The following is a 13,373-nucleotide window of genomic DNA, read 5'->3' on the forward strand; positions in this document are numbered from 1 at the left end:
AGATGTCCTCTGTATGCTAAGAACTGCAACTATTATGCCAGGACTCACAGCCTTTTCCACAGGTTACAACTAGGGAGCTGGATTAATGCTCTAGATATAAAGCTTTGGTGCAATACAAACTTTCCAAAGTTAAGAATGACTTTTATGTCCTTGAGGGTTTTCTTAATATTGTGGGTATGTCTGTGTGCATGCATGTTTACCTGCTGCTACTAAAGGTTTATGCATTGATGTTTAAATTACAAATTGTACTTCTTCCAAAATGTGCGGATGGCCTATGCTTCGGGCATTATTAATTCTTTAGACTGAGTTCCACCTTCCCAGATTTGGCACTCACTCCTTATATTATCTATATTAGTAGCCATTTCAGATGCCATGCCTCCTTTGCACCTAAATTTCGCTGGTTCCTTGGCGAGGGGTCTTTTACTTAAACTGGCATGAATGTGGGAATGTTCTGAGCATGTACATAGTTGGAAGGAACAGTGAATTAGAAATTCTGTCCTTCATAAAATGACTCTTCTGTTATGAGTTTTAATATTAATATAGCTTTACTAAAAGGGATTTTTTTGCAACGCATGTGATATCTGCAGCAAATTTAGTGAAGGCTCCGTGTCAGTTTTTAGTAGTATAGTGTGTGAGCAGTTACCAACGCCCGCTAGCTCACGCAAGCACCACAGATCAACATCCGTGTATGATACTTGAGGGCATGTGTTGTAACATGCTTGTGCTTCTAAGATTCGCGCCATTTTTTTAAATATGTTGTGAATGCTTTGATATGGCAATTCCAGCCATGTGTGAACGAGATTGCCTCCAAAACTAATGCTGAGGAATGTGCACATGATGGTCCATACATTACAGATAAGTGAAAAGTAAGTGTATGCATATTCGGATTCCTAAATTGTAGCTTTAATTTTTTTATGGTTGGACAGAACTTCATGTAATTATTCTGTGCCTTGAGGCAGTCAAAAACATTCCATTGCCCAAAGAACATGACAGTTCACTAGGTAAAGAACTTGCTAAACTCAACTATGTAGTGCTTGAAGACGAGAAAGGTTGGAATAGGCGCTGTATAATTGTTCAGATAGTGTATGCCTTCAACAAACCTTTCCATGACAGATCAGTAGTAGTATTTTCACCTCTTTGGTGGGATTTTTCTTTCATTACTGTGGTCTTTTTAACCACTGTTGCTGTAGTAGTTTTCAGTCTAATTAATTATCATTTTTATGACATTGTGCTTTTGGATTGAATTGGATTTAAAAGTACTTGGAAAGAGTAGGTTGAGTGATCGCCATTTTGTCTGTACCTACAGACCAATGCATGTACCTATGATCACATGTATATGTGCACTCATAGTCTACGCATGTGCATGTACCATGTACATGTGCTTGTACACGGGCCACACATGAACATGTGAAGACCAGTGCATGTACGGATGCACAGATGTACAAACATTTACACATTAACATTGTTGTGAACTTTTGTCCGTACAGCTCCGTGTGGAAGCCCTTAGATGTCTGTTAAACATCTGGGAACCGACCGATTTAAACGTCTGCTTGACACAATGGGTTACGTTGGTACTAATGCTAACAAAGAGAAATATTGCCCAGCGATGGGGGCGTCGCTTCCACCTATAGTCCGGAATTGGGAAAAAGATTTGGATTGGGCAATGTTCAGAGAAAAAACTGTGTACGTGTCCCGTGGATGTCCCAAAAAATGGTCTAGAGTTTGGGGCTAATGGAACTCCTATCGAGGAGATATCTGTCAACCTCCCCTGACTCCTATTGTTGATGACCCCCCTCGCTCTAGACTCTTCCACTTTCTATATCTGTATATTGTGATTCACCTACTGTACCAATGATGCCTAATGTGTTACTCCCTCTGATATGTCATTGTATTGCTGATGTCTGTTTCTCATTAATAAAAAATGTTTTACAAAAAAAAAAAAAAAACATTCTTGTGAACTTACACCTTAAAAATAAATAAACATTGTGAACAGACGGGCTTCAAGGCCAAGGATTTTAAGGCTGTTATGCCAAATGAGCCTGCGTGATTGGGAATGCTGGGGTTTCCCGCCTCTAAATAGAGTGGGGGAACGGTAAGTTTGATGGGGCTGAGGCGCTGCCAATTTATAGCAACACTCCCGGTCCACCAAACTTTAAATCCCCCCTAACCTTTATCTGGAGAAGAATTATTAAATTTATGGAGCCTTTTTCATAAATCTGCTTTTAAGGAGTAGGGCACAAATGGATACTGAACACTGAAATGTATTTAGGATTGTCACTAAATTACTTGAATATTTATCTGTAGGTGTAAATGTTCATATTCAATGATAAAATAAAACTAAAGAAAAGGGTGTGGGGTTAATTAACTGAAGAATAATTTTCATTTGGTATTAATAATATATTTAATGTAATTCATGTTTAAAACAAAACTGCCACTCTTACTGTTTGTGCTTGTAAATTATGATGCAATAATTTATAATAATACATTTTTTGCTTGTGATGATGAATTTTAATTGGAAGTGCCACTGACACTGGGATTTGTGTAGGACACAGCCTCAACTTCTGTGTCCCTGGGGCATTGCTGTCATGTCCAGATCCGCACTGCAACTTGTATGTTTAAAAGACATGAGTGAGAATTAGGGATTGATATAGAGTTTGGCGGAGAGGTTACTCTGTCACAAATGTGCCGGATATTCCGTCCGCAATATTACGATCCCATTAGAGCCTATGGGAATCGTAATACGGCAGACGGGATATCCAGTAACACATCCGCCAAACTCTAAACCAGGCCCCTAGTGTTTCCCAGAGGACAAGTGTTTCCTGTCATAGAGCAGTGCAGAGATTTGCTGTGGTCGTATCATGTTGGGCTTGGTGCTCTGGCTAAGCTTGCAAGTGTGGAAGCCTTGAAGTGACAGAATAGAAGTTATTTGTTGCTGTGTGTCTGGAAAGTTCCCTAGTTGTTCACTATGGGAAGAGCTTGGTGTGTTGTCTTGGGCCCAGAGATGTTCCCTGCTCATGGCGTGGTGAATTTGGTCACCTTTGCCTGCAAGAGTCACTGACAGCTGTATTAGATTGGGAGGATGTACTTAACCGTACAAACGATAGTGATGCTTTGATGGTATATTTGGAGAGCTGAGCTAGAATCAATGGCCATAGGTGATCAAGCGGGGGATTACGCAGCAAGCCAGTTACCACTTCAGTATAGATTCTGGGGTTTGGGGGAACAGTCACATTTTAAAAGCCTTCCTGGTTAATGGTGGTTCTCGGACACTGAAAAGCATGTTGGAAGTATTGTTACTACTAGAGCATTTTTGGGGCGTATCAGTAGAATTGATTGGATGACTTGCGTAAAGAGTCTGCGTGAATTACAAGAGGAAGAATCTTCAACTGGTGCGAAGTACGGTGACATTTACGGATATTGTGCTTATCGATTGGGCTCAACACTGTCAATTTTCTTCACCTTTCAACCCGTTGCCACTGGTTAGTGTGTCCAATGGCACATTATGATCTGTAGTTGAGTTCCCTTTCGGTCATCTTCCAATTTCTTGTGTCCGTAAGGAAGCAAGTGTTAAAACAAGCTGTTTCGTGAAATTAATAAAAGTTATTCCTATGTACACCCTAAATTGTGTTAAATATGTGCTGTAGGTCACACTGGAATTTAAGATTATTATAATGTCATATGATTACACGTTTGACGCTAATCATTTTCAATGTTGGCTATATTCTTATGTGAGACGCTCAATTTAACTATATTTTTTGTATCTGGCAGCAGGACTGACTGTAGCCATTCTTTTCTATATTTGATTTTTCAGCAATTCTGTACAGAAATGTGCATAAGAGGCTTACCAAAATTGACTTATTTTATAATAGTATTTTTTGCACCACAGCTTGTCAACTTTGAAATGGTTTTAATTAACTTTACTACAATATTTTCTTCTGCCCTACAGGAGGAAGAGGGCAGGATGGGGCTCCAATCATTACTTTCCCCGAATATCCCGGTTTTAGTGAAATCCCAGATGAAGATTTCCTGAACGTCGTCACCTACTTGACCAGCATTCCCAGGTGAGCCGTGGCCGCGAGTCAATGCTTAGAATTTTAGTGGTATCACCCATTCTAGCTATGGCTGAAGCTGTGCTGTGTGCTATCTTGATAATGAAGTTAGTGTAAGTGTCTCAAAAGATGAATGGTATATGATTGGCTGGATTACAGTGGAGAGAAGGAAAAGGAGTGGTTAAGAAAGACAGAAAGAGCGGGAAAGGTAGAGAGAGGCGTCCTTTCTTGTGTAGCCTTGCATCATCCCAGGTCTGTAGCAATGGAACCTGGTCCCATGTACATTCATATGGGAATTGGAGGGTGGCGGGGGGGTTTTGTTCCTTTTATTATGTTTTGCTTCAGTGTCAAAGACGAGCCTTTCGGACATTGATCAGTGATGAATCCTTACTTGGTCCTGTATCCCACTCATTGTATATGTCTAATGCTATCTAATCTAGGGGACTTTTGTTTGTGTGCCCCTTCCTGAGATGGGGAGAGTAGATGGATCACTATTTAATGATACCTGATGACCAACCGACTACTGTGCACCTATGACTGCTGTATCAGATTATGTTTTTTGTAAAGAAAATTCAATAAAAATATATAAAAATAAAAAAATACATTCATATGGGAATTTAGTGGTACTTCATCTAGGTGCGGCCATACAGTAATAGATTATGTATGCCAGAAGTAGCCAAACAACATCGCTTAATCCTAATAAAGAAATGCATGTACTTTACTAGATTGCAGAGCCGACTTTAGGGCAATGCGACCGATGCGGTCGCACTGGGCGAGGACCTGTGGAGGGGGTGCTGACCTGGGGGGGCGGAGAGGTGCTTGGCTTAGCAATAATTTATGATTGGAGAGATGAAGAGCACTTTTGCCCGGTGGTAGTGAGAGAATCCGAGAAGACGGTTATGGGGCCAGTGGGGTGCCAAAAATCATTGTCGCACAGTGCGGCACCATCACTAGAGCTGGCCCTGCTAGATAATCCCTGTAGTGAGTGCTCTCTCATTTAAGGTAACTATTAATGGAGGAGGTAAGGGCTAGTGGTTTAATTGTCCCCTGTGCAACCAGGACACCTGCCTTCTAATCCTGGCTTACCCACTTAAATAAATTATTGGGATACTGGGCATATTGTGTGACCACTGTGTGCCTCACTTCCCAAAACTGTCAGTAGTCCCCAATATTTAGGTCTTCAAAATTATATTTCCATTTGCATATCATATTGTTCATAAATTCTGTGCAGGGCCTCTATTGTCAACAATGTGCTCTTCATGGCACATTCCGGATAAAAAAGACAGTGACCATATTTGTGTTTTTTTCCTGCTGATTGTGGCTTAGCGATAGAAATGAAAGGCGGTTATTGGAAGCTTTCTCCTTCAATTTCTTGTATTTTTGACTGTTGGTTCTTTTTGTGTCTGGGATAAAAGTTTGGCACTACTTCACATCTCTCTGTGTATCACTTATGATAGAATGTTGTGGTCCTACCTTCAAGAAGGCCTGGTTTACTTCAGTGATAGGGCACGAGAGATAAACTGATCCACCCAAAATGGAATAGTGCATCTGGAATAGTTCTACACAGACTCTTGTGGGAATGACCTTTCATAGGCCAGGGAGATAAATGTTCCACTCTATCCAAAGTCAGCATCTCCTGAGAGTTGAAGGCATTGGAATAACTTGTGGCTAAACAGCAGCAAGGCTGAGATTTTGGGGGTGGGTTCAAATTATCTAACCAGATAAAAAGAGCATGGAAATGTACATTTTTATGCGTCCCTTTTAGGGTTTTGAGGAAACTGGAAAAACAATAATTTTTGAAGAAAACTCTAAATACAGAGTAGAATTCACCAGTTGAGTTTCTTGGCAATGTTATTCCTTTGGTGGAGGAAATTCAGCCGCTAAATACTATTCGAATTTTTAGAGTTACCTCCAGAAATTGGAACGTTTTTACTTCCCTCCAACCTCTATAAGGCCCTTTGATCTTTTTTGTCTAAGGTCAGAAAGCGCATTTCTGTTCTTGATGCTGGCATGAACATGAATTTGCAAGTTCGTGCTATTGTAAAATCTGTTTCCCACTTTTAATTGTTATAGAAAAATGTAACATTTTAGTCCCAGCAAAGCTCAACCTATCCTGATGGATACAGTAATGAATGCAAGACAGGGCTATGCAAATTCACTTTCTGCTGAATTCCAGTGTATATGTCAAGAGACTGCATAAAAACTACCATGCTGCAGGTCACCCTATTGCCTTCTCCATGAGTCACCAGCTGTGGCTCAATGTTCCTTAATTGTTTTAAATACATATGCTGGCTTCCCTGATGCTTAATTTATGCTGGTGTTTGCAGGTGCTCAACACCGATAGTAATTTCACACCTGCACTTATTTCTGAATGGCTACCACAAGGTGGCACTGTCTATCAATTTTTAAGTAGAGGACATCATCCAAGTATTTAGAGAATATTTAAAATTACAATAATGATACCTCGTCCAGGCCTTACTTACAGAGTTGAATGACATATTTGTCAGAGCGTCATGGCTAGTAGATAATAGTAGTGTTTTGGGCAAACCTGTGTTGGGATGTTTGTGGACTTGGGTTAACGCAGCGACTGCAACAAGGGAGGTACGGTAACGGAGGTGAGTGGCCCGAGAGTCGGTATGACATGGCATTGTCTGGATGGTGGGCCCTTTGGGACGACTATCGCTAATAGTGCTGTTATCATGGGCAAACCTTTGTGGGGATGTGTGTAGCATTATTTTCACTTGGGTCCACGCAGCGTCTGTAACTCGGGTGGTACTGTAACTGGGGGAAGTGGCCTGAGAGTGGTTTTTACATGGCATTGTCTGGATGGTGGGCCTTGTGGAACGACTCCAGCTGGGTGATCTTAGGCACACGTGTGTCTTAGAGCCGAGGTACATTTAGTCCACAGTCAGACGGCAACTGCCGCTCTTGACTTGAATTGTGGAAATTTAGCTTACAAACTGAACATTATCTGCGCCATCTTGCCTCTCCCCAGCGCCGCGCACAGCAAGCACAACGACAGCCATTTTAGGCACCCCACTCTCTCCCCCGCTCATTGTCAATCGCCAGCGCGTTCCCCTGACGCTGCAAGCATCCCCCGCGCGCCGGCCACCACCCCCGCTCTCTCATACAGGCCATAAACCCTCTCTTTCTGCGCGACCCTGCTACGGAACCACATCCGACCGACATCCCATACATGGTCATGCCTCTCCTTTGATAACCCCCTTCCTCTGCGCCCCATTGTCCGACCCGATCCCAGGCCATCACCTAGCCCTGCGGATGCAGTTTATTGCCCCTACTGTAAGGGAAACACCCCACATCAAAGGGATTACAGTAGATCAAAGCCCCTACCCCCTGAGACCCGGCCGGTTGCACACATCCCCGGGAATTGGCGGAATACCCTGCTGCGTGATAGCCATCTCCTGCTGCGGGTGAGGTGGGAACTTCTACTGTAGCTATGTGTGGGATCGGATCTGAGCCGGGGCTTCAGGGGAAGTTCTCTCATGCATCAAGGGGATCTCAAGAATGTGTCATGTACAATAATCCTGTAATAAAATCATAAACGTGTGTATAAGAGGCCAGGCCTCAGAGATGCAGTTAGAGCACCTCGTGACGATACCTTGCTGTCTGATCTGATGTGTTCTGCTCCGACGGAATAAAACTTTGTTTCCTGCCTTCCAGTCTCCGGCGCCTGCCTCTTTCATTGGTAAATTATCGAGTGGTATGAGAGGCGATTACCGCCGGGCAATACTTGAAAGGTTATCGACTGAAACTGCCGCTACCATTTAACAGAATTAAAACTAGGGCAGAAGATACTTGGGCACAAACTCTTCATGCCGCACGCTACGTTGGCATACTGCTGGGAGAGTGGGAGTGCAGTTTAATCAGTTGTTGGCCGATATTTCACTGCTTGGCCAACTAATTGTTTGTGCCACCACGGGGGACCAATCTTTGTCGTTATTTACTTCATTGAAGGTGTTGCCATTGTACAAATGGGGAACCCGTAACCTGTTGTGGCCAGGAGGGGCCGGTGAAAAGGGATGTATCTTTCTCACAGTGGGGTTGTAACTTGTGATCAGGAGATGTGGACGGACGGGTTTCAGACCCTTAATTTAAGTTCAAGTAACAGTGTTGAGCGGTTTTAAAGAATGCTGAAGTTAAAAACTCCTTGTCGTGTCATGCAAAAGGACTGTAGAGTTCGTATGATGGTAAATTGGCGCTGACCTCATCGGCTTGTGCGTCAGTTATGCTATACAAAAGGGTATTACTAGGTGGGTGACACTGGTGCACAGGAAACCCAGATGGAGCATGGGTAGAGTAGTTGTCTGTAGGTCCACAGCACTCCTCCAGTCCCCACCCTAGCAATGGTATTGAATTTACCCCTAGTGCATCATTAGGACATTGGAAACTCATATTGTCATTCCCCATTGGGTCAGCAAACTCACTGCGCAAAGTCTCTATAGACATAGAGTGCACAATGGTCACCTATTTGCTGATCTTTCTAAGTTCCCAAAAGGCACGTAATGACAGCCATGCCTACAGATATAGTTGCATCTGCCAATCACAGCCCTGATCTGACTAAGCATGGTCTGAAGCCTAGGTAAAACATGCTGTTTGTATTCAGAGAGCTGGAGTTGCACCAGCATTAGTGGCACACACACCCTTGACCCACCAATATACAGAAGTACTTCCTATTTAGGGTATTCTGGCCTCTCTCAGAGGGGATCAAGCAAGTCAAAATGGAAAAGTAATGGAACAGATTAAGCTCACAAAATTATAGCTCAATCAGCAACACAAAGCCTTAAAGGACAAGAGGTCACAGGTACCACAGACAGCCAGTCTTTGGACGATCATTATTGTGCATTCTGTGGCCCCTTGTGGCACTTGAACTTGGAACACTTTTTATCAATGGGAGCCTTGATACCCTCCCTGGCGAGTCAGTTAACACAAGGAACCCCCGCGGGTTGCTAGTTGCTATGATAGAGGGACAACAGTATAGCAATAATTCATACACAAGAGAATTGGTAGGTATGGCCTCTAAACTCCAGCAGGCCACGCCTGCACTGATGGGGGGCATCATTCTTAAATTCTGTCCCCTCACTAAGAACTTGGCTGGGCAAAGTCAATAGTTTCGGTATTTCACATAGCTGCAGGACCTCAAGTAAATATTAGATGTCCCCCTCTAAGGGGAAGTAACTGCAGTCAAGCTACAGATAGGTCCCAGCCATCCAAACGTTAGCAGATGGCCCCATAGAGTTGGGTGCTACGCATTTTCCCCTCTCCCAGCTGCAGTGCATCAAGTTGTTGCTAGGTGTCGTTCCTGAGTGACATGCAAGTGCGTTAAGTGAGAAGTATATAGGTTACTCTGTGAGGCAGAGCGAGCCTTGAAGGACCCTCAATAATGGAAGCTGCGTTAGAACATAAATTGGGAACCTTAGGTTTTGATATTGAGGTCATTGGACCACTCGCATTTTTAAAATTTATACAGCCCAGGGAGGGTGAGCAGATCTGTACAGTAATTTGCTGCATGTGGGGAGGCAATTCCACCACAGCTGGGCAACATTTGGACAACCCACCCACACTAAGCTCTGGTCTTAGTTCTATTTGGGCACTTATCGTACATACATGGTTCTGTTTTATGCAATTGCGCTACTCACAAAAATTGATCTAAGGCGACCAATTTAAGTTTGACGGAAGAGTCCTACAGGTTTCACATTTACAGTACGTGTGATTTTTTTCAATTGCCTGTGCTTCGTTTATTCTTACAGTGTATTTACTGAATTCTCTAGTGCGAGCAGCGGAGGCTCGCACACCAAGGCAGCTGCAGTGGTTAGTGTTGCCATGCTGCAAAGATACGAAGGATAAATTGGACTGACAGGCACTGTTGGGGTGTCAGCCCCAGGGTAACTTGCAGGTTGAATGGTGAGCTCACGAGGGCACAGGAGGGGTCATGGACATGGCAAAGAAACCCTGGACCACACCCGCCAGGTTTGTCAAACTTCAACCCCCCCTGAGGTTGGTGAATGAGTATCAGTTTAGGCTCCCCAAGCACTAAACACAGATATCTGAAAGAGAGGAAAGTAAGGCGGGCTAGATGTATCTCTTACTTCCACCTCCACTGGCACATCTTGTAGGGGGTTGCTGGGGCAAAGGATTGCTCCACTGCCAGGAAACATTGACAAACCATCCACTCTAGGCCGATTTTTGAAGTCATCCATGGCCGCATACACACTGCCCTGCAGTAGACCCCTGCGGATCAGCGCCTTGAATTACAATATTACAACTGGATAGGAGCAGATAGGTTGGCCCAGCTAACAGAGGTGTTACGAGAGGTAACTATGGGCACATATGGGTTTTCATGCAGCATGGCCCTCGCCATAGACAACTTATGGATTTACTACAAGTTACCACTGAGGGGGAGCAAGTTAGGTAGCCCAGTCAGCAGATCTAGCCTGGCATTCAAGTTGTGGGGGTTGAATGAGAGTACATGCCCAGACATACACTGCAGTAAATTCCAATTAATTTTAACACTGGGACTGGTGCTGCAAACTCCTCCATGGTACAGATGGAGAAGGAAAAAACTAAGTGTGTAGATACCGCAAGTTTTAATATTACTAAACAAGGGACCGACTGGGTGACGCACAAAAGGCAAGTACTCATGGGCACTGGATTATGACACAATATTGGTTCAATGGGTTGTATCAATAAATCGGTTGAGGTACAAACTTAGTGGCCAGATAATGGGAATGTGCTCTCAGCATAACCAATGTGTACCACAGGATGCTTCACTTATAGATAGAGTCTGCCTGCCCTTTGGCTGGTCCAGCCAGGTGATGTAAGAGGGCTTGCCCTGTGAAGTAGGCATGGTTCTCAAGGGCAAGGAACACTTGTTCGGAGGACTCTGACTGACTAAGTGTATTAAAGCAATTCACAAACCAAAAGCATTGGTATATTTTGTGGCACCTGGGATACCTGCAGCATAAGCTGGCTATGGGCCTTTTTGCTTGGTGGGGTCACCAGCCTGGCGATAGAGCATCGGAAGAGCACAGTCAGACTGAGGGGTGGTGCAGGCAAGAAGGACATGAGATGTAGCAGAACATTGGTAGTACCCCTAGAGGACCTCAGGACCCACCCCTCTGTGATTGGATCCACCTTTGTCTTGGTTAGACGGGGAGGTCCACCTTGCATCCTAGGAAGTTATGACTAAGTTCAAATTCGATAATTGTCATATGTTTCAGACGGGTGAGAGGGCCTTGGCAAGGTGCTAGATGTTTGTCTAAATGTCATATGTATGTGTAGACAATGATGAATTTCTTTGATAAACAACGAATAGTAGTAAAATTATAAAATATATTTTAAAAAGCATGAAATATTTTTATACGAAAAAAACCAACAACAACAAAAATATATTTTTTGAATTAATTCTGTGGTATAACACTGATATTGGGGTTGTTGCTGCTAATGAGCCTCAGGAGGCCACACTAAAAAGTTATATAGGTCAGTTCAGAGGCCCTCCTTTCTATATTTGCTGGTCTACCATCAGTCACACGACTCCACCCTGTCCTCGCCCAATGACTCTCTCCAGGGGGTTCATAATTCAATTACTGGTTTAGAAGTTGATTATCAGTTTAAACCCTCATATCTGGGACGCGCCAATTAAAAGGTGGGTGAACAATGGCTTAATCACCTCCAAATGTAAATGTGTGTCCTTGCACACAGGGCACCATGGATTATACCACACAGGTTGGTGGTTTCGAAGAGATAAGTAGTATTTTATGCTCTTGGGGTCCAATCGCCTGTTGGCACTGTGCTCCCATACAGTGGGAAGTCATGGGATAGAGATAAGGGTATTGGTTGGCCCCAAGCAATAACTTGCAGGGTAAACAAGGCTATGGTTAAAAAAGAGAACAGCAGTTCCCATCTTCCGGGGAGGCCATTGAACAGTTATACAGAAGGGTAAATAAGGCCATGTAAAAGCCCACCAAGCAGGAAGGCTTGGTTCAGCTCAATTCAAATCAAATAGAAGGGCTCGGTAAATTAGGCATGGCCCTTTTTGTGCAAATACCACTCGGTAGGGACTGGGCACACCTATCCGGGATAGATAGGGAAATTGGCCAGCTAGAAGGGCTCTAACTGCAGGTTGCAGGAGGTTACGGAGCCTGCAATAACGTGAAGGGTAATAAAGCTGTGGTTAAGGAAGAGAACAGTAGATCCACCCTTCTAGGGAGGCCATGACATTCCAACAGAAAGGAAAATGGAGCCATGGACAAGCCCACCAAGCGGGAGGGCATGGTTTAACTCAAATATCATATAAAAGAAGAAGGGCTGGGCAAAATTAGTCATGGCCTCTTTTATGTAACACACATGGTACCCGATAGGGACGGGGCACACCCATCGGTGGGAGATAAGGAAATGGTCTACCTAGAAGGGCTAACAGCAGGTTTGAGGTGGTTTAGGAGAATGCCATGGTGGGGGGGCCCCGAATATGACGGTGGCCACATCCTGGACATTGGTGGAGTTACAGGGCGAACGGGAGGTGGAAGGGTATGAAAGGGTACCTCTTCAGGAGCACAATAGAGGTGGCTGTGCCAAACCCCAGGAGTCTATACGGCAGGACCCTGGGGAAAGGATCATCGGCGCCCCGCTAGTCCTTCGGGTGGTCGTAAGCCTGAGCAACCAGGGACCTGCCTTGCAACGCTCCGCCCTTAAAAGCGTGTGAGTAAAGTGGTTGACCGGTGGTAAACAGTATTCAAGGGGGAATCCCCTCATAACTGGTAGCACCAATTGGGTTGGCCACGGTGCAAGTTGGCTCTTCAGGGGGGCAGGCCAGCGTAGGTCAGTCACCGCTGCCTGCGGTTGGATCGCCCGTAAGTTAACCCACCACGTTGACATACTTTAGTATGGAATAAACCTGCAGCAAATGTTTCCCAACAAAATTGTGTTGCGTGATTATTTATTCCAATTGCAAGCTAGGTTCTGCAAAGGTGGGGAGGGTTGCCTATATAGGCACTACGTGGGGCTTAGCTTGCACATGCAGACGGAGACAGACATGCACGGGCAAGACTGCAACACTGCTCACGACTTTTATCCAAGGGTTGAAAATGACATTGAACTCCGTTGCTCCACTCACTACTACCTTGTTTTTATATATCCACAGCGCACTCTGTGTCAGTGTCCAGCACAGAGAAAGCCTGCACTCAAGGTTTAGTTAAACTCCACCAAGTTTATTTGGCGCGTTTCTACCATCAAGAGTCTTTGTCACGGTCTAGTACACAGTCAGTGTGCCCAATCACCATTTAAAACAAACCATAGGCATAGTAAATA

At 44.2% G+C, this 13,373-nt stretch overlaps 1 protein-coding gene across 7 annotated transcripts in view; it reads left to right on the forward strand.

Annotated features, from left to right (window-relative positions):
- MCF2L2 (MCF.2 cell line derived transforming sequence-like 2) overlaps nt 1-13,373 on the forward strand; it is a 2,345,299-nt gene that overhangs the window by 490,603 nt on the left and 1,841,323 nt on the right. For all 7 annotated transcript variants that reach the window (XM_085635348.1, XM_085635350.1, XM_085635347.1 and 4 more), the window contains exon 3: nt 3,947-4,061. In XM_085635348.1, coding sequence (XP_085491474.1) covers nt 3,947-4,061 — 115 coding nt within the window. The remainder of the gene's footprint in view (nt 1-3,946; nt 4,062-13,373) is intronic.

The sequence above is a fragment of the Triturus cristatus genome, chromosome 11 (genome assembly GCF_964204655.1).
Source record: "Triturus cristatus chromosome 11, aTriCri1.1, whole genome shotgun sequence".
NCBI classification, from domain to species: domain Eukaryota; kingdom Metazoa; phylum Chordata; class Amphibia; order Caudata; family Salamandridae; genus Triturus; species Triturus cristatus.